Source organism: Lathamus discolor, chromosome 6, assembly GCF_037157495.1.
Source record: "Lathamus discolor isolate bLatDis1 chromosome 6, bLatDis1.hap1, whole genome shotgun sequence".
In the NCBI taxonomy this organism is placed as follows: Eukaryota; Metazoa; Chordata; class Aves; order Psittaciformes; family Psittacidae; genus Lathamus; species Lathamus discolor.
In genome coordinates, this window is record NC_088889.1 from 15,647,029 (window position 1) to 15,667,901 (window position 20,873).

General features: G+C 46.1%; 2 protein-coding genes across 2 annotated transcripts; one reads left to right on the forward strand and one right to left on the reverse strand.

Annotated features, from left to right (window-relative positions):
- Nucleotides 1-778: 778 nt before the first annotated feature.
- CDKN3 (cyclin dependent kinase inhibitor 3) lies at nucleotides 779-12,457 on the forward strand. The gene is made up of 8 exons (XM_065683015.1): nucleotides 779-897; nucleotides 995-1,083; nucleotides 1,811-1,866; nucleotides 2,520-2,564; nucleotides 3,916-4,138; nucleotides 5,028-5,059; nucleotides 5,871-5,974; nucleotides 7,220-12,457. The coding sequence occupies exons 1-8, from the start codon at nucleotides 886-888 to the stop codon at nucleotides 7,304-7,306; spliced, it is 648 nt and encodes a 215-aa protein (XP_065539087.1). The 5' UTR covers nucleotides 779-885; the 3' UTR covers nucleotides 7,307-12,457.
- CNIH1 (cornichon family member 1) lies at nucleotides 11,159-20,509 on the reverse strand. Its single transcript, XM_065683016.1, has 5 exons — nucleotides 20,320-20,509; nucleotides 18,561-18,629; nucleotides 14,894-15,006; nucleotides 13,757-13,900; nucleotides 11,159-12,991 (listed from the first exon to the last, which is right to left on the reverse strand). The coding sequence occupies exons 1-5, from the start codon at nucleotides 20,398-20,400 to the stop codon at nucleotides 12,964-12,966; spliced, it is 435 nt and encodes a 144-aa protein (XP_065539088.1). The 5' UTR covers nucleotides 20,401-20,509; the 3' UTR covers nucleotides 11,159-12,963.
- Between the last annotated feature and the right edge of the window lie 364 nt (nucleotides 20,510-20,873).

Sequence of the window (20,873 nt, forward strand, 5' to 3'; positions counted from 1 at the left end):
GTATAAACTGGGGGAACTTATCTGGAAGGGTGAGATCACTGCTCAGGTCAGGCTGGGTATCGGTCGGCAGGTGGTGAGCGGTTGTATTCTCTTCCCTTGTTATTTCTCTTATCATTATTATCATTGGTGGTAGCAGCAGCGGTTTGTGTCATACCTTAGTTACTGGACTGCTCTTATCTCAGCTGTGGGAGTTACATTCTTTCGGTTCTCCTCCCCATCCCTCTGGGAGACGGGGGAGTAAGGGGGAGAGTAAGCGAGCGGCTGTGTGGTTCTGGGTTACCGGCTGGGCTTAACCCACGACACACCGCACCTGCACTAAGCACCCCACGGCTGATATAAGCCCAGTAGAGGGAAATGGAAATAAAATGATAAAGCTGCAGGAGCACGGGGAGCCAAGGAGCGCGTGTCTGCTGCGTGCTTTCCAGCACATTTACCTCACGAATAGCATCCCAGGTGAAAACGACCAAGGACAATGCGGAAGAAACCACAGTAAGCCAGTGCAAAGGCTATTTCCGCCCCTTTTTGAGTCAGAAAGGCAAAGCTGGCTTTAACAAAGGAATTAAATGGGGACGAAGACGGCACCTTCACTGTCCGGCCCGCACAGGGCCCTCGGGCTCCAGACACCGCCCCTTCCCATTGCACGGCCTCAGCCAATCAGCGCAAAGATGACAGCCGCCGGCTTCGGTTTGTTTTCGTTTAAGCCCGCCTCTGCCTCGCTGCCCGCCAATCAGAATGCACCATCGTGAAGCCGTCGGGAGGGCTTCTCACGCATCCGATGCGCGACAGTTTTCCATTGGAGGAAGGAAGGCAAGGGCTCAGCCAATGAGATAGCGCAGGCTAGAGGCAGGGGACAGTTCAAACCAGTAGCTGCCCGGGAGCGGCGCCATGGTGAAGCAGGTGAGGGTTGGGGTCATGGCTGCACCGGGATCGCCCAGCGCCGCCTCAGCCGAGGGGGGAGCCTCGGCCCCCCGGTGAGCTCCTCCCTCCCCTCCAGCCACAGGCCTGCGCAATGTTGGTGGGTGACTTTGATTCCTCTGATGAAGACGATGCTGAGGAGGACACGAAGCCGTTCCTTATTTCCTGGTGAGACGTACTCTGAGGCGGGGGCCGGTGTCCGGTGTCTTTTCCCTCAGAAGCTCCACAGGATTAGCGTTAAATCTCTGTCTTGCAAAACGGAGAGGCGTTTTCCTGAAGGAAACCCCTCCCGGGCTCTGGTGTCCTTTCAGAGCGAGGAGGGAGGTCTTAATTGCCAGAATAGTGCCCCTGACATGGGATTAAGTTGGTGCTGCTGCAGAGAAACAAACAAAAATAGCAGCCGTTCAGTACCTGAAGGGTGCCTGCCAGAAAGCGAGAGAGAGGCTTTTGCAAGGGCATGTGGTGATAGGACAAGGCGGAATGGCTTTAAACTGACAGAGGGGAGATTTGGATTAGATATTAGGCAGAAGTTCTTCCCTATGAGGGTGCTGAGGCGCTGGCACAGGGTGCCCAGAGAAGCTGTGGCTGCCCCATCCCTGGCAGTGTTCAAGGCCAGGCTGGATGGGGCTTGGAGCAACCTGGTCCGGTGGAAGGTGTCCCTGCCCGTGGCAGGGGGTTGGAACTGGGTGAGCTTGAAGGTCCCTTCCAACCCAGATCATTCTGTGATTCTATGATGTGGGGCCAGCTCCACTTTGGAAGTGTTTACTAGTCACTGTCAGTCTATGTACCTACCTATATAGTATAAGTGTAGTCTATGTTACCTACCTATATAGGTAGGTATTTCTACTCAAATAATAAAACATTCTCTTCTCATTTTTATCTTATTTCCTGATAGGTTGTCTTTGCTTCCTGTCTACTCTTCTGAGTTCCTGGGATTATGTTCCCTTCCAGGTAAAAAGCATTCACTGAAATTTGCAGGCCTGTTTGAAGCTGAAGAGAGGCAATAACTTGTACCCCACAATTCTGTGTTGCATTTACTCAGTGCGGTGACTTTCTTTGTAATCTACCACTGGAATAATTGTTTCAGAAATACTAAAGCTAATTTAGATGAAAGATTATATGGCAGAGTGGTAAGAGAATAGTGAAGAGGGAGAATTTTTAATGTGATTTGTGCTGAGTATTACAGAACAGGGAACTTACTTTAATATTAGTCAGCGAGACAGTCTTGAGTGATCTCTATCCAGCCCTTTTCCTCTTTTTTTTTTTTTTTTGTGTGTTTTGTGAGGCTTTTGTATTTTATTTTCATAGTTGTACCTAGATTTATAACATCCAAAACTTTTCATCTGGGAAATGCATAGCAGCTTAAAACCTTGGACAGATGTTTTCAATCTTATCACATTACAGTATTAAGCAGATAATGGTGCTTAAACTGACTTCTGCACTAGTGATCTATTTGCAAAAATAAGAACTGTGTTTTACTTGGAGTGTGACTTTGTTCTTTGGTTTGCGGGGGAGGTTGTGTGTGCTCTGTTCTTCATCTGTAGCAGCCATTCCATAAATGTCACTTACCCGTGGTGGTAATTGTCACTCATCATTTGTTTTAGGTTGCAGGTTTAAAGGTATTAGAAGAAATCTTCAGAAAGATATAGGTGAGTCTTCTGGCCAGCGTGTAAGTACCTCTCATTTCCATGCAACGGCAAGAAAAATGTGCAGGTAAACTGAAAGCATAAGTTACTAGAGGTTTACTTTGTCTGGACGCTGCTGGAGTTGCTGTTCATCTAATCTGGGCATAAAGATCCAGACACCTGGTATCTAAACCAGTGGTGTTTTACTGATGCTTTTACAGTGGTTGCTATAGTTGTCCGTGTACATGGCATGATATTGCATGAATGCAAGGTAGTTATTTACAAAGTCTTGCTGGGGGTATATCCAACAGCAGTGTCTGTCTGGGTTTTAGTTACACTGCTTGAAGATACAGCAAATATGTTAGCACAGTCACTGTTATGAGTACTAGACATCATTTTGAAGTGTGCAGTGCCACTTTCTCTGTGGCTTCTCTACCAAGTATTGAATAGTCAGGGTGTTTCCAGACTGGAGCTGAACAGGCATCTGTGTATCTTTCACAGTAACCATGAGGTCTGCTAAGTCAGGTGCAGGAGACAGCATCTTCAAAGCAGATAGGGTCAAGATGAGTTACAAACTTCTAATCTCTTCTTCCCAGAGAAAAGTGAGATTGGGACTGAAAAAATGAAATTATGCAAAGATTTGTGCTGGGTATTCATCTATAGACACTAGAAGAGCAGAAAGTAATACCAAAACAAAAATAGCAGCCCTCTAATACCTAAAGGGGCTTATAAGAAAGCTGGAGAGGGACTTTTCACAAAGGCATGTAGTGACAGGACAAGGGGGAATTGCTTTAACCCGACAGAGGGGAGATATAGATTAGATATTAGGAAGCTCTTCACTATGAGGGTGGTGAGACCCTGGCACAGGTTGCCCAGAGAAACTGTGGTTGCCCCATCCCTGGCAGTGTTCAAGGCCAGGTTGGACGGGGCTTGGAGCAACCTGGTCTAATGGAAGGTGTCCCTGCCTGCAGCAGAGGGTTGGAACTGAATGATCTTTAAGGTCCCTTCCAATCCAAATGATTCTGTGATTCTAAGATTCAAAACACCCTAGTGTTTGGATGCAGCCACAGCTGGAGACAAGACAGAATCATGCTTAAGCTAGCAGCAGTAACAGATTGTTCCAGATGCCAGCATGCCTTCTAGTTAGGCTCGTCTCAAGACTCACTCTGAACTGAGAAAGTTCTTCTCATGGCTTACCTGAAAGCAAATGTGGGAGAGACTCAATAGAAGTAAATGCTGCTCAAAGCAAAGTTGCTGACTCCTGTTGGCTTAACCTCAAAGATTAAACAAGAGAATTGGTACCAAGTAGCTTATCTGTTTATCCTTGAGCTTGACAGGCTTTTGTTTATTTGCAAGTGTCTTAATCTGTTTGCAGAAGAGCTAAAGAGCTGTGGTACCCAGGATATATTTGTGCTCTGTACCAGAGGAGAGCTCTTAAAATACCGAGTACCAAACCTAATAGATGCCTACCAGCAGCATGGGATCTGCGTGCACCACTATCCTATTCCCGATGGGGACGCTCCTGACATTGAAAAGTGCTGCAAAATCCTGGAGGAGCTCAGAAGCTGCCTGCAAAGTAACAGGAAAACAATCATACAGTAGGTTCTGGTTGCCTTTCACCCCACGTTCTGTAAAAGATAGCAGCTTCTCTCTAGATGTGTGACCAGCTGAAACAGAGTCCTCTCAAACAGTTGCATTCTTTAGGGTTAGTTCAAGCTGTGAAAAACTGCTTGTTTCTTCGCATGGACCTTTTTGAGCTATTTTGTCCTTTGTGAGATTTGAATCTCTCCTTTCCCCTTAACTCTGTCCAGCAAGCCCTTCAAAGTGTGTGTTGGATGGCACCGTGTTTCTCATTGCTGCTAGCCTAGCTGGATGCGAGTTGGATACAGTATGAGTTGTAAACTAAAGCAGCTGTTTCAGAGGATACCACACCCCTGAGCTATTTAACAGGGACTCTTAAGGGTTCCAGCAGTGCAAAATTCACTCTTAAATTGCATAACACTTATATAAAGTTATTTCTTTGGACACCTGTAGCTGAACTCAGGGTAGAGGGGAAGAGCTTTCCAAGTTCTGTGCATGACCCTGCTGACAGCTCTCACCCATATATCAATGGAGTCCTTGGGCTCCCTGCTGATGCAGAACCCTGCTCACAGCTATCATCCAAGCTTTAATGTGGAGTAGGAATGAAAGAAAATTGAGGGTGTCCATCTTCATGCTGTTTTGTGGCCTCCTGTGTCATTGAGACTATCCCCATCAACAAAGGGGATTGTTAAAACCAGTTTCTCTAGAAAAATGCTACTTAAGGAAGGTCTGAAGAATAAATGGAGATAGTCTTGTAGGTATTTCTGTAGAAATTCCTATTCTGACTTTCTTGCACCACTGCTCCTCTTGATTATATTGAGACAAGAATTATCTATGAATTATGGGGGGGGGTCTGGGTGTTGCAGTGTACTACTTGTTACAACCAAATGTCTTCTTCTCTTTCAGCTGTTACGGTGGCCTTGGACGCTCATGTCTCAGTAAGCAGTTGTTTTCCCTTTCTCAATGCCTGACTAACCTGTCTTAGAAACCCATTCTTGTGAGACAGCTCTGTCTAAAGTAGCCAAATTCTGCTTGAAGCTTTCCTGTGGTTACGTTGCAAACTGTGGCTACAGGTAGCAGGTTAGTTAATATATTTGGGCTCATTTTTGGTGAAAAGGTACTATCAAATGGTAGTAACATTAGTTGCCTGTATAGAAACCCTTTGGGATGAGTGACACAAGTATTTCATGCTATAGACCTGAGTTTGTAGGTGGGGAGGGTCAGGCAGGTCAGTCTTTCAGTGAGGCTGATGGAAAGTTCTCTCATATTTTCTGACTCTCCATTTTCACTGCAAATTCTACTGTTCTCTGACTGATGGGATTGCACTTTTCCCTGAACATTTCCTCAAGAAAAGGAGATGACCCTATTCCTCTGCATCTTTCCTCAGTGCAATGTTTCGCCTAAAGCTTTCAGGGTCATTAGTTCAGCAAATGTGATCAGAAGACACAAAGGGGAATTAACTATGTGTACTGTGATTCTTGAAGAGCTTAGGATTTGCATCCCAAATGTTGCTGGAAAAGCAGGGGGGAAACAGTGAGAGGGTTTTCACCAATGTCCTGCAGGCTTAGGCGGGAGCAGCAAGTGAACAAGGCCAATGTCAAGAAACAGCATTCAGCAAAAGATCCAACAGATCTGTGACCTTGTTGTGACAAGGTTGAGTTTTGCTGGAGTGGTTTTCATGGAACAAACCATGCAGTGTGCAGTTGGAGGTGCTCAGTACATGTGTGTGTCTGTACCTTTCTCTTACAGTAGCTGCGTGCCTCCTGCTTCAGCTTTCGGATGCTCTGGCACCTCAGCAAGTGATGGACAGCCTCAGAAACCTGAGAGGATCTGGGGCGATACAGACCATCAAGGTAATGAAGCTAGAGCAGGCAATGCATGTGCTGAAATGACAGTGAAGAACTTGCACAGTCCTCACCTTCACAAAGGGATCCCTCTGTCTGAGAGACTCCACAGCTGGTGCCCCTGCTGCTCCCCAGGGTTCAGCTACTTCTAGCTTTCTGCTTCCATGCTGATTCTGTCTTGTTCTGCCCCTGCTGAATTCACCGGCTGTTCTGCCTGTCTGCTCTTCATCATTAGTAAGTTTCTGCTTTCTTCTTATCCCTACTCATAACTCAACTATTCTGTCTTTCTCTGTTGCTCACATTCTACTCACAACTTGGACACCTGCTTGATATTTCTGCCTTGGTTTTGTTCCACTCTCCTAACCCAACCACGTTCATCTCCTGTAGCTATCACATCAACCTACTGGCAGTTTTTTTTAAGAAGTATCCCTAGCATTAGTGGTGAAACCTACATGAACAGAGGCCTAAGTTACTGAGCATAATGGGTTTTACTACTTTTGGTGGGATTTTCAGCTACTCTATACACTTTCTGTTGATAGGAGTCCTAGAGGTAATGCTCTTAACATAGTTCTGTATACAGGAAAGAGGATCTGACATTTTAAGAGTTTACAAGATAGTAGTTTCTGAAGAGAAAGACTTGCCTAAAGACTGTCTGTGTTAGCTCTAAGCCTTTCTGGAAGGCAGGTCTTGTTTTCAATGAGTAGTTTAAACCATTTTTCCACAACCCAAGAGGCAGGTGAGGAGCAGCTTGTGTCCTTGACTGAAGAGAAACCCTCACAGACACTTGGGTCAGATGATCTGTCCTTCAGCTTCTGCTGAGCAGTGGTTTTATTTCACTTTGAACTCAACTTTTTTGAGCATATGATGTATGAGTTGACCTAAGAACTCTTACTACAAACTGTTGTACATGATACTTAGCTGTGCTCCACATCAAGGACTCGTTATGGAAAGACTACTATTCTTGGTGACCCAGTTAAAGCAGCTTTGAATTCTGACATGAAACTCCCACCTATGAGGCCCATGGTTTGTGTTACCTTGAGCTCATGTGTGGCCTTTATGAGGAACCACAGGATCCAAGCCAAGATCCATGTAACTTCTGTCTGATGGTAAAAAATCACAGGGTATCTGGAGTCAGCACAAGAACAAATAAATGGACTAGAGGGTGCAGTTTTCATCTTGGGATATCCAACAGCTTTTGAAGATGGGTACTGCCTCTTCTGAGCACTCACTGCAAATCTGGTTGTGTTTTTTCAGCAATACAATTACCTCCATGACTTCCGAGAGAACCTGGCTGCGCACCTGGTGACAAAGAATACAACACCGAGATCGGTGTCACGGTAGCTAACACCAGCGTGGTGTGTCTTTGTGTCTACATGGCTGCAGCAGGCCGACACTTGTGCAAGACACCTCGCTCCTGACCTTTACAGTCTCCTCATAGGTACTGCATGTATGACACAGCTGCTTGCTGAATGTCCTGCAGGACTTCCTTCTCCCACACCCCAAAGCTTTACACACAGATTTAGAAGCATCTTCCTCTATTTGGTAGTTTCTAATATGCATAGCCTTAAAAACACAAGTACTTGTGTTCATTGCTGTTCTGCTGGTGGCTTACATGCCTCATCTCATGCACTTCTTCGTAATATTATAATATTATAATGACTTTTGCACAATGTCTTCACTTTTACCATCACTTGGTACCAGCCACACACAAAAAGGGCTGCTTCCAAAGGGTGTACTTTCCAAGCAGAAGAGAGGCTAGGCTGGCAAAGTAGCAACTGCATTTCAGTTTGATTTCATCTCCACTTCACATACTGTGAGAACTGGGACAAGCTATTGGATGCAAAGGTAGGATCTGTGAGAAAGCAGAATAGCCTGTAACTCTTCACAGCCAAGTGCAGACTTCTGGTGCCAATAGGCTGGCTTTTACTGCAGTGTGTCAGGGAGGGAAAAGGAGGGGAAGTGAAGGGTAACTCCTCTGCTGCCTTTGTAAGAGTGTCATGCTGGCGTAATGTAGCTAGATAAAAATTACACTGGGGCTGTTTAAGAAAAATCCCTTGGCTCTAGCTTTAAACCGAATGAAAGTCAAGTATGAAGTTTCCTGCTGGAGTGCTTGCTCCTCTCAACTTGTACGAGCTCATTCTGGAACATTACAGTTCTGCTCTTGGTGTGTTCAGTGCTACTGAGGAATGAGACCTCTCATCCCCAAAGGAGGTTTTGTATTGAAGATCTGTGACAAACCAAGCCGGTGGGGTTTTACATGAATGTGGTAGGAAGAGCTGCTGCCCTGTAGCTGTGCAAGTGAGTTTCTGGTAAAGCATTTCTGCGTACTCATGCTAGAGAAAGTAAATAGCTGTAGGCTGAAGAGAGCCTCACAGAAAGATTCCTGTAATGGTCCACATCCCTTCTCTTTAACTATCTCCACTTGTAAAGATCAGGGAAGATGAACAGGCTCCTGAACAAAACATTTAAATTAGTTGTGTTCCATCCTGAGGAAGTGACAAGCATCTGGGTATCCTGTGACGCCCTATGAGGTAAGTTTTGGCTCCAGGAAACACACTGTGTCTTCCGCTATTAGACAAACAAGCGGTGTCACGGAACTGTCGCCCATGGGCTGAAGTCACTGTGTGGCTGCTGTCAGTGGTGTGTCAGCATCCCAACTGCCCTCCTGTTTCCCTGCAGTTAATTCTAAGTGCCTTTTTCCCTGCTGTGCGCTTCAGGAAACAGCTGGTTACCTGCCCCACACCAGCATCTTCCTGTGCTCCCCAAACCTGCAGCCAGCACTTCCCTATAGCCACAGCAACTCAAGCATTCACAGGTCATTTTGAGGAAATTCTGGTAACTCCAAGTCAGAAGTTGTGCCATGAGACTGACACAGCACTGGTGACTGTGACTTGAAGTAGATCTTGCAGCTTTGTGAGTTTTAAAATTCACCGCTCTCTGTTAATGCCATTGTTTGAACCCAGACACTTGAATACACACTTAAAGGTGATTTCTATGGATAGTATTTAATTAGCTTTTACTGCTATTCCCTTCTCCACCCCTAAAGCAGACAACATGAACTGTTTTCACAGCATGGAATCACTTACAGAAAATACTTTGCTGTAAATGTGCGTTGTTCCTTCCTCAGCACTGCTCCCACCACACAAAGAGCAACACTGAAAAAGTGTCTGTGTTCCTTCCTCAGTGACTGATCCTTGCAACTGATGCTTTTCAGACAGTAGGTATCAGATGGCATTTTAAGACAGCTCAGCAGAAAACTTACTGACAGGGAGAGAAATGTTCTTTATTTTCTTTGTATCTTTCACCTCCTGGAGTTCCAAAGATCAATTATCATCAGGTCTGCAGTTTGGACACAAAACAGCTGGTACTCCAGCTGCACAGCACATGTTGGTCTCCACAGGTACCAGTGGCTTTCACAAGTGAGGCACCAGGTACAGATGACCATGTTCATACCACCCAGCAGCTGAGGGGTGCTGGTAGACACCATTTTTAAAGTGTACAGAAACCAGTTTCAAGACTTGTTTTCTAAGGACCCTACCATCATGCTGTGTTCTCATAGGACTTTTTAACTCCTGTTTCTGACCTTTCCCTGTGATGTTTTGACACTTTAAAGACCTTTGAACTGAGATTAAATTCCTCAGTTCTGTGTTGAACCACAGTGGGCAGAGCAGGGCAGGCTCCAAATGAGCATTTTGCTCCTGTGGTTAATGGTGATTTCAGGTTCACCAGCACAATTGTGCCACCAAACCACTGTGCCATTCCCACCTCTTGAATTCCTTTGCTTAGTACTTGGAGGTACTTTTACATTAGATGCAGGAAGCCAGTCGTTGCTGAAACAGCACAAGTGTTGCAAGCGCTTGGTTAAATATTCCTGGACGAAGCCTCCACAGCTGGATTGGGGGTTCAAAAGAAGCTATGAGCTAGATGCAGTACATCCTACATCTCTTACTCTGGAGCGTAACTTGCCTTACATCAACCTGGTATGAAGGGAATGAGAGGCAGCTGAGGGTTTGTGAGCCAGTCTCATTTCTGTAACAGATTAATAAAGATGTGAACATACGGGATTAATGAGTTTTGCTGCTGCATTAGAGCAGTCTGAAGGAGCTAAAGCAAAAGAATAAAAGTGATCCAGCAGGAACAATATTCCCAGGTTTCTAAAAAGCCTTTCAAAAATTCTGCTGCTGAAAGCTCAAAATTATGATTCATAAGGAATAAAATCCTCATCAACTAACAACTGATAGAAAAGGATTTGGGAATGGGAGTTGAGGAGGCACAGAAAACACCAGCCCTGGCATTAACACCTGCGACTGGCCCAAATGTTTTGGGACAGTCATGACAATAAAACTACACATTGTCACACTGCTTGAGCAGGGATGGTGTGGGAAGCAAAGTGTCAGTAAGTGCAACCAGGAAACACGTGAGAAAAACAATTTTAAGTGTAGTAATAAGGTGCCAGGTGTCTATTACGACTTAAGAAAGAGAATTTGCAGTTATCACAGCTTGAGTTCTCATACCCCCAGTACATTATAGTAAGAGGAGAGGAATTCAGAAGCAGCAAGCAGGAAGTTGCATTGCAATTCCCTGGACAGCCACACTTTGTGTGATGACAACGGCTTAGAAATGGAAAATCTGCAAAAAAAAGGACAGTTAACAAAGCTGAAGAAGGACTTCCAATAGAGGAGAGGTTAAACGGGCTTCTCCGCTTGGACAGATGTGATGAAGGTGTATTCAATCATACCCAGCACAAATAAGGTGGCAAGAGGGAAATTTTCAGTGTGTTCTAAAAAAATAAGAGCTATGTGGCACCAGATGAAGTGCAGCAGAAGTTTTAAGCAGGTGCTTTTTACAAACAGAGTAATTCCACTGCAGAGCTCACTGCCTGCCAGGGATCTTCCATAGTGGGTTATGAAAGTGCTCAAAAGCAACTGCAGTAATGGAAGAAAAGCTGTTCAAGGGCTGTTGAAGATGCTCAACCTATAGCGCAGGACATCTGTAACATATCCAAATACATTCTCTCACTGCTCAGGCAGAGACTCAATACCTGCCCTGTTTCATATTCCTTTCCCTCTGCCATTGCTGCTGTCCAACACACCAGCATTGGAGTATCCAAATTTCTGGCTGAAGCCAGTGCAGCCATTGTACAGCTCTTAATGCATCCAACACCCAAGACACCCAAAGTGAACAAATACACAGTTTATACAAAAAAAGTTTTACTAAAACTGGGCACCTATTTGTTATTCTCCAGCACAGGTAAACGAAACAGATTCCTAATTATTACTCCTAAATTCGGCTGTTCGCAGTCACAATTTACAATGCAGTATTATCAGTTTATCTGAAACATCTTTACCCCCACCCCATTTATCTGCAGACCCAGGAAAACTAAAAGCAGGAAAGCAGAGCTTCCCTTTTCCAGGCATAACTTGATTCAGTGTTCTGTTTTTAAAGGTATGTAATTATCCATCATAAAACTAAGAGGTGAACACTGCAAGTAGCTGTTCTGTTCAAAAACAAACCAAGGCACCAGGTAAAAATAAGTGTTTCTGCATTTGAGAATCATTTTGTAATTATCGTTATTTATTACGCTAAGGAACATCAGGGCAGCTTCACAATCCCACTTCTGCTTTGAAAAGGTCTCTAGTAGTACTCAAGAGAAATTTCACAAGTGTCCTGGTTTCAGCTGGGATAGGGTTAATTTTCTTCCTAGTAGCTGGTGCAGTGCTGTGTTTCGGCTTTAGTCTGCGAACAATGCTGACAACACACCGATGTTTCAATTGTTGCTTAGCATTTACCCCAATCAAGGGCTTTTCAGTCTCATGCTCTGCCACTGAGGAGGGGCACAAGAAGCCAGGAGGAAGCAGAGACAGGACACCTGAACCAAACTAGCCAAAGGGGTGTTCCATAGCACAGCACATCATGCCCAGTATAGAAACTGGGGGGAGCCACTAGGAAGGTACTGATCACTGCTCGGGTCAGGCTGAGCAATTAGAATGTGCATCACTTGTGTTTTCTGAGCTTTCGTTTCTTCTCTATTATTATTATCGTTGGTATTCTTTCTGTTACCACTATTTCTTATTTTAGTTATTGGATTGTTCTTATCTCAATCCGTGGGGGTTACAACTCTTTTGATTCTCCTCCCCATCCTGCTCAGGGGAGGGGGAAAGGTGGAGTGAGCGAGCAGCTGCCTGGTGCTGGGTTACTGGCTGGGTTAAAACCACAATGAAAAGTTACTCAAAGAGTAACTCAAGAGTATTTTCATCATTGGACTCAATAAATGTTGCAGATTTGTCCATTTGTTAATAAGACAGCACACACATTAACAAAAACAACCGTCATCATTTAAATTCATTCCTTTGTGGACAATTCAGCTTCTATCACAATGACAGATACTCGAGATTAAAGCAAGGTTATACAGAACTCTCTGAACCATGCATATACAGGGAAAATTAACCAGATAGAAAACAAAACCCAAAATAAACCAAAATAGAACTCTTACTTTTGCAATTGTGTCCATGAATTCATCTCCTAAGACTGACATCACCTACAGGTAAAGCACAGACAGCACTTCCAGTCCTTCCCAAGCCCTCAGCACCTACAGCTGATTTACAGTTAGAGTGGGATACACAAGTCCAGATGAGCCACTACAAAGCCCAGCCTAAAGGAGACCCCTAGTGTGCTAAGGCTAATCAGTAACCAATACCTACGTGGAGATTAGGGCTGTTCCTTGTGGAGTGCAAAGTCAAAACTTTTCAAACCCTGTAATCTTTGTCTTAATTTACATATAATTCATTCATTTCAGTGTCCCAGTAAAATATAAGAAAACAGTCTTTCCACAAGTATAAAATGTGGAAATGTTTTAAAAAGAGGGGTCATTGTTTTCTAACGAAAATGCGATCATCAGATTCCATATTTAATCTTGGTAAGAGGTTCTCGTTGTAAAGAATCCATGTTTTGTGGCTTTTGCATGCACTTAACTGGAAGGAAGCCTGCTGAATGCCTTCTTAAGAGCTCACCAGAACATAAATCATGCTGGAAAATAAAATAAAAACATTGCAGTGCATCATTTTCATTAGTGTTATACATTTAATTCTACATACATATCCTATATTCTAAGGCACAGACCTGTGAGAGGTACAGGGATTGTGACTGGAGGCTTTACACAAAACACATCAGAGGGGCATTATAAAGTACAACACAAGCCAATGCAACAGCCAATTGTTGCTAGAGCAAGAGACACACTAACAGGGAGCCTGTATAATCACAATGCTGATGTGCCAAAAGCCTCAACTGTTGCAGCCGTGTTGCAGGAAGCCCAGTGTGCCCAGAGGAAGGGCTGCACACTGCTTCTATGTCACACCACCCTAGCGACAACCTTGCTTTGGCTCAGAGGAAGAACTGGGAGGAAGAACCAGGCAGCAGCACTGGCTTTTGTGCCTCCCACCCCTGTTAACTCTCGGAATGACTCTTCTACCTTTGACTTCAACAAAGATCATATTTACATCAATATAACTACTTATTCTATAAATATTCTTAATGAAAACAGGGGGGATTATATTATGCTAAAAGAAGAAGAAAAGCTTGGAGCTTTCCAGCCTCCAGTCACAGTATACATATTCAAAACTAATTCTGGCCAAGTTAAGACTTATATTTTAAAACATCATAAATGGTGATTGTAGATTCTTTTTCAGGGAATTTGGCCCTATATATGTTCCTATATACAAAATCTTTCTTGTGCAACAAGACAAAATATCAAATTGAAAATCAGATGGGAGACAGAGGAAAAACAAAACTTACCCATATAGGTAGTAAAAAAATGATAGAAGGTAGAATGCCAATTTGCACCATCCTTCTTTCTGGCAATAGGCTAATATATCTGCGTTCATGATGGTTGTAGGATCATACAGACCAGGGCCACTCATCACAGGTCTACTCATGTACCTGAAAGCGAAGCACAGTTAGTTTTGTGGTGATGGTGATGGGAAACATCGGTTCCAGCCCACTCCTGGCCCCCTCCCCAAGTAATAGCAGAATCAGGACAAGGAATCACACCCCTCAGTAAAGCCCATCAGCTCCATGTAGGAGATGGCAAACTGCAAGAGCGATACAAAGCTCCCAACTGAACCTGCCTATGGAAGAGCTTTCACAGGCTCACCTCACCATGACAGCTCACCTCAGCCTTAAACCACGCTGAGCTCTGGTACACCAAAAGGAAGTAGGACAAATTTAGAAACAAATGAAAAATGGGATTCCTTATAAAAGGATTGGAGAAGCTGCAGAAGAGACCAACATACAACCCTGTGTAACCAACAGCCTGTCCTCATTAAAGAACACATGCTGGCTGCCATGCTGAAGGAATACTCACATGGGCCAGCACAAGATGAGCCAGAAAATGTAGTTTAACATAGGCTAGTAGTGAAAGGAACAGTCCTACCTCCACCTCTCCAACCCGTCCTCTCACCAGGACTGGCACAGATAGAGCTGCACAGTGGAAGCTGTCTGGCTGGGTTACAAGTCACCCAGACCAGCTCCCTCCTGCAGCTCCCCACACAGGCCTAATACCAGCTGATACAGGGACATTAGGTCTAATACAAGGAGAGGCAGAGCCCACGTCTCAGTGGCAGGAGGAAAGCGGGATTGTGGCTGCCGCCGGCAAGCCACAGTGTGAACCTGTAGCAGTGTATCCCTCTGACACGGCAGCTACCTCCAAGCACCCGCAACACAACTCCATTCTTGCATAGCACGAGAGGGTAAAACCCAAAAGTGACAACAGAGAAAGCAAAGTGATGGTTCTTATAGCCATGGCCTAAACTTCCTCAATGCCCTTCCAGAAAGCATCTTTATTTGCCAAAGACACAGAACACTGAACAGGAAGCACTGCAACAGGAGAATGAGTAACAACGTGAGTACAGATGCCAGACTCGTCAATATTACCTCCAAATATGATAAGCCAGCAAAGGCATATTGAGACCCAGCGTAAGCCACTCTGCTGCACAGAGAAACATAACACAGAAGAATGCATGGATGAGGTACTCTGGAAGTACAAGCTGGAAAAGAAAAATATGAGTTAGGAAGTCTCAATTACTCAAAGCAAAACACATGGGGTTTAATCTAGTAAAATATAACTCAAGAACAATGCTAACAAGATTGCAGAAAGTGAAAACAACAACTAGCAGTGTGTGCCTTGCTGTTTTCACGTGGTAATTCATGAACCATGAAGACAAATTTACAAAACTAAAGGCTCAGACCAATTTTTTTTATTCTTCTATTAATTAAGTGCACCATTAACAGGTTCTGTGCTTTGTACGTGACCTTCACAACAGAAGAGATCATAGAGATATTTCTGCTCATGCAACAGTGAAATATCAGGAGGAAACATGCTCCGTAGAACGGTTTATAGGCAAAAAGATGTTTTGTTTTTCCCTGTTTTACCGCTTTGCTTTGGTATTCACTCAAACATCACTTTCCAAAGTCAAACTACTGCTGGGACGTAGCCCCACACGCAGAGCTTCACACACCAGAGCAGTGGTAACGGTGCCTGCGGCGCACAAGGAGGGTGCGACAGCAGCCACACACATAGTTTGTTGACCAGTTTCGTTTTCTTTCCCCAGTGTGCATGCTCTCCAGCATCATGCTTCCCAGCAGAAGCCCACAGAGCTAACTGTCAGTTTACTATGAAATCACGGGAAGCATGAAATGCCGGGTAGTATTAGTGCTATTAATAGGAATCATATGGAGAGATACAAAGATTAAATGCATGCAAAGAGCCAGCAGAAGCCCGCACCCACCACAAGAGTAAGCTCTTCTAAAACAAGTCACCCCAGAGTGATACGGGTTACTCCTTTACCATGTAGCTGAGAAAAGAGGAAATCTGTACACTTCTGACTTGTCAGCTCAGGACACTAAAACATCTCCTCATGCAGGGACACCTCACACCAAACCATGTCACCCAAGGCTCTGTCCAACCTGGCCTTGACCACTGCCAGGGATGAAGCATTCACCACTTCTTTTGGCAACCCATTGCAGTGCCTCACCACCCTAACAGGAAAGAACTTCTTCCTTATATCCGATCTAAACTTCCCCTGTTTAAGTTTTAACCCATTACCCCTTGTCCTATCACTATGGTCCCTAATGAATAGTCCCTCCCCAGCACCCCTATAGGCCCCCTTCAGATACTGGAAGGCTGCTATGAGGTCTCCACGCAGCCTTCTCTTCTCCAGGCTGAACAGCCCCAACTTCCTCAGCCTGTCTTCATACGGGAGGTGCTCCAGTCCCCTGATCATCCTCGTGGCCCTCCTCTGGACTTGTTCCAACAGCCCCATGTCCTTTTTTATGTTGAGGACACCAGAGCTCCACTTCTACCCAAAGACTTTAACTGTCTACATGTGTGCACACACACACAAAACATATTCTGCCCCTTTGTGTGGGATATGACTGACGATGCACAGGATAGCTGCACTGAAGTTTCAGTGGTTTAACAGTTTGCTCATTCTTTCAGTCTGCTTTAAAACCCCCAAAATATCTTCCTAGACATCTACAACCTACCATCAGACATTCTCACATTGCTGCTACAACATTCTGCTTCTCTAAATGAAGAATATCACACAGAGCAAACTTGAATCAACATCAACAAAAAGAAGCTGTCACACAGGAAACGTTTCAAGTAAATATTTTCACCCAGATCCTTCTTTGTATACTCACCATTTACAACTTGGCATTTACATATCCAAAACACAATGCACTTGGCAGCCTGCTGAGGCAGATTTACCAGGTCAGAAAATCTGTAGTTTATTTTAACTACACATCTCAAAACAGGTTTTTAATTTCTCTTGTTTATTAGAGCCTACTCCCACACCACAATACCTGCCTCTCAATCCCACTGCACCTGATCCTCCCTGGCTATCCTAAAGGAAAGTTAACTACATGAAATTCCACCATGATACTTATTTCAGAAGCAAGGGAGGAAGAAATCTCCTTGCTGAGAAGAGACACAACTACAACCAGAGCAGGGAAGAGACGGCATCAGCAGCGTACTGAGCAGTTACTATTTTGGGCTAATCTTTCCGCCAAGGCGCCTCCATTCCTACCAGGATTTTTGATTCTTTGCAGAGGCAAACAACACTTCAGTGTGTTTGTCCAGCACCATTTACCGGATCCCGAGAGTCTGGATCTTAACTTCACTTTTAGTGGCTACTCTACTTTCACAAGAACAGCAAATATGAAGTTATTTAGTATTTTCAGTTCACAAAGCTATCAGATAAATAAACACTACATGCACGTGGGTTAACAGAAGGTTAATATTTGCGTTAAACATGCACATTGTAATACTTCAGAGGTTGCGATAAGATCACAATGCATAAATGTAATGAGAATTTGCCTTTCCCCATACTGTAGCAGGGATGACCGTCGAACAGACCAAGCAAGGGAAACTGTTAGATGCGCAGCCATCGAGTGGCAAACCTCACTCTCCGAGATGCAGTCCTCTGCCTGCCACCTCTTCTCCTCCCCACCCATTCTCACGCTGCAATACTCACTGGCAATTGATGCGCTGTACGTTTAACACTTGGGTTTTCTGCCCCCAACTACTGCAAATTCATTTTTCATTTTCATAATTTACTTAACTCTTCAGAACATAACCCAGGCCACACTGCTGTGCTGCCCCTATATTCTACCTCAGCCCAGGCACACCAAGCTGAAGTAAAACCCATGAGGAATGTACGAAAACCCAGCTGTATCAAACAATACACTCTTTAACAAGCATCCCTCTTATTATCAGCCTGTTACAGACGTAAGCAGATAGTTTGCCTCAAATTGTTTTCATAAACCAAGGAGTGTCGGGAGTTGCATCCAAGAGAGGACAACACCAAGATACACCCCTGATCCTGGAATGGAAAACAAAGAAAGTGAAGATAACACCTACCAGGCTGCATCCCCTAAATCCTCTCAGATCAGAATATATTTGGGCAATGCTTAAAAAACAAATAGTCTCCTATAATCTCAGAGCTCACTAAGTCTTGAAAAACACTAGTTATGTCTATCTGAAGTTACTTCAGCTGACTAAGAGGATATCTAACAGGCATGTAACAGTTTTCCCCACTTCACTGGGTAAGCAAGCAAATCATTTTGCACAAAATATGGAAATCCATGGAGTTGTTATAAACCCCGACAAACAAACAGTGAGCAGATGAACAGGCACACTAAACAAAACAGCTTAATAGTACTACAAACGTTCCTAACAAAATGAAAGGGAAGTGGCATTAAGAACATTAAACTGAAAAGCAGTACACACCTTTAATGCAATTTTGACTCTTTTAATCTTTTTGACCTTTTCAACTGTCTTTGTGCAGAAAACGTAGAAAGCAGATTGAAAGAATGTTAGTAGGACAGCTGACAAGATCACCAGCAGATTAACAACAGTCAGAATATTCAACTTGAAAGTAAAGAATCAGACAAAGAAGCTTCCATAGAACTTCTATCAAACAGCCAGGTTTTGTCAACCCAGGTGCAAGTCTATTGCCTAGTTTGATTACATCAAACACCAAAAACAAGCACTTGCATATATTTATTAACGAAAACCCCAAACTTATAGCATGCTACTCACAGGATTGAGTGTATTACACTGGTCTATGGGATTCTTGTAATCAGTCTTCAGTTCATCAAATGCTATAATCTAGAAAAAAGTAACAACGAAACAGTTGTGATTCTTCAGTCCAGGAGCAACAATGCGTTTTAACCATGAAAAAGTAACATTTTGGCACAGTGCAGTAACATCCACCCAGAACACTGCTTCTGCCAAGTTCTAACTTTGTAAACGCGCAGGTCAGACACGTTTAAAACTGGTTATACAAACGAGAAAGCAGAAGACAGTTCAGGCGTTCAAAGACCTCTGCCCACACCCCACTTTCCTGCCTCCCACCAGCAAGGAATTCCCAACATCCCTCCCAGCAGTTCCTAACCCCACTCCCTGCGCACAGACCTGCTCCATGCACCCACCCCGAACATCGCCAGTGACTCTCTTGGGGACCTTACACGGGGCTCCTGAACCAAGAAAAGTCAGCAGCACTCTTAACAGCAGACAGATGGGTTGTCTTATTGTCAAAGTAAACGCTGACTCCACATATACGTCCAAAAGGTGCATCCATAAAGAAACCACACAGACTCGAGCTTTTCATGTCATACAAATGAGACGAAGGTGCAGCATGAAACACAGCAAAAGCCACCCCATGGAACAAATGTCTTGCCAGACATTATGTCCTCTTCTAGAGAAATATCTCACAGCTGACCCTAGGTAGGTTCCTGTTTGCTCAGCTCTCAAAAATTAAGTCTCAGCACAAAGCACGGAAAAAATACATCACACAACACGGAACTCATTATTTTTGTTAAATAAGCAGCCAGACTGACACCCTCATAAGAATCACGGAATGGTTTGGGTTGGAAAGGCCCTTAAAGCTCATCCAGTTCCAACCCCCCTGCCATGGGCAGGGACACCCACTAGACCAGGCTGCTCCAAGCCCCATTCAACCTGGCCCTGAGTATTGCCAAGGATGGGGCAGCCACAGCTTCTCTGGGCACCCTGTGCCAGCGCCTCAGCACCCTCACAGGGAAGAACTTCTTCCTAATGTCTAATCTAAATCCACTCTCTATTCTAAAAAGGCTGCTCGCATTTAAAACACCGCTCAGTTAAACGGCTGTATTTTCTATGAGCGCTCCAAAATCCACGTTATTCGCAGGCAAGCTCTGCCAGGCTTCTCCCTCTTCAGGCCAAGCATGACACCGCTGCCTCAGCCCCAGCTCTTGATGGGGCTGTGCCTCGGGAACCGGCCCAGCGCTGCGCCTGCCGGCCTCGCCGCTCCGGAGCTTCCACTGGGCCCCCTTCCCCCGGGCAGGGAGGAGGTCCCCGGCTGGTCCCCGGCAGCCTCCGGCCCACACGCTGCGGCTCAGCGGGGTTCATCACGGGAGAGCCCTGCGTGACACGCCTCGGCCCTGCGGCCGCGGCTTCGCGTTCAGCTCCAGCCGGGCTTGGTGCTCCGAAGGCGGCCCCGGCTGTGTCCCCCTCCCACCCTTCCCCGCGCTGTCTTCGGTCCGTATCTGCCGCCGGCCCGGCGCACACAGCGGTAAAGCGCGTCCCGCCGCAAGAGCGGGCACGGGCCGCCCCTCAGGCGGACTGACGGGCACCACCCTGGCCTGCGCCGGGCGCCCGGGAACCCCACCCGGAAGGGCCGCGCTCCGCCCCCGCGGGACCCGCTGCCGGCCCGGCGGCCGTCCCCTCAGCCGGGGCGGCGGGAAGGCAGCGGCAGAGCCGCGCCTGAGGCCGCGGGGAAAGGCCGGCGGGAAGGGCGAGCCGGGCGGCCCGCACTCACATGCCAGATGGCGAAGAAGATGAGCGCGGCGGTGAGCAGCAGCGCCAGCATGTAGCAGAACGCGGCGAACGTGAAGGCCATGGCGGCGGGGCCGGGCGAACCGCGGCGGGCCGGGGCAACGCGGGGAGAGCCGGGAGCGGGCCCGCACCGCCGGGAGGGGCCGCCCGCCACGCCCCGCCCCGCGGCGGCGCCCTCTGCCGGGGACCGCCGGACCCGCCCAGCGGGTGGGGAGCGGGAGGCGGCGGCCGAGCGGGCTGCCCGGCGCCTGCGCGGGGCGGGGGGAAGTGCGTGCGCCGGAGGAGCGGTGTGCCTGGGGCGTGCGGCCCCGTCCGTCCCTTCCGGAGCGAGCGCGTAGGGAGAAGGTGGATTTCACATCGCTTTCTGCGCAGGCTTAGGCTCGGTGCAAGGCAGAAGCTCCTCCCTGTGAGGGTGCTGAGGCGCTGGCACAGGGTGCCCAGAGAAGCTGTGGCTGCCCCATCCCTGGCAGTGTTCAAGGCCAGGCTGGACGGCGCTTGGAGCAGCCTGGTCTAGTGGAAGGTGTCCCTGCCTGTGGC

Bases quoted from the DNA above. Each gene is read 5' to 3' on its own strand.
- CNIH1 (XM_065683016.1), bottom strand. From the start codon at position 20,400: ATGGCCTTCACGTTCGCCGCGTTCTGCTACATGCTGGCGCTGCTGCTC. The intron at 13,901-14,893 runs GTAATATTGACG...CTTCGCTTTCAG, and splicing joins CTGGCTTATCATATTTGGAG to GTACATGAGTAGACCTGTGA. The intron at 12,992-13,756 runs GTAAGTTTTGTT...TTTATTTTCCAG, and splicing joins TTTTTTTACTACCTATATGG to CATGATTTATGTTCTGGTGA.
- CDKN3 (XM_065683015.1), top strand. The intron at 4,139-5,027 runs GTAGGTTCTGGT...CTTCTCTTTCAG, and splicing joins AACAGGAAAACAATCATACA to CTGTTACGGTGGCCTTGGAC. The intron at 5,060-5,870 runs GTAAGCAGTTGT...TTTCTCTTACAG, and splicing joins CCTTGGACGCTCATGTCTCA to TAGCTGCGTGCCTCCTGCTT.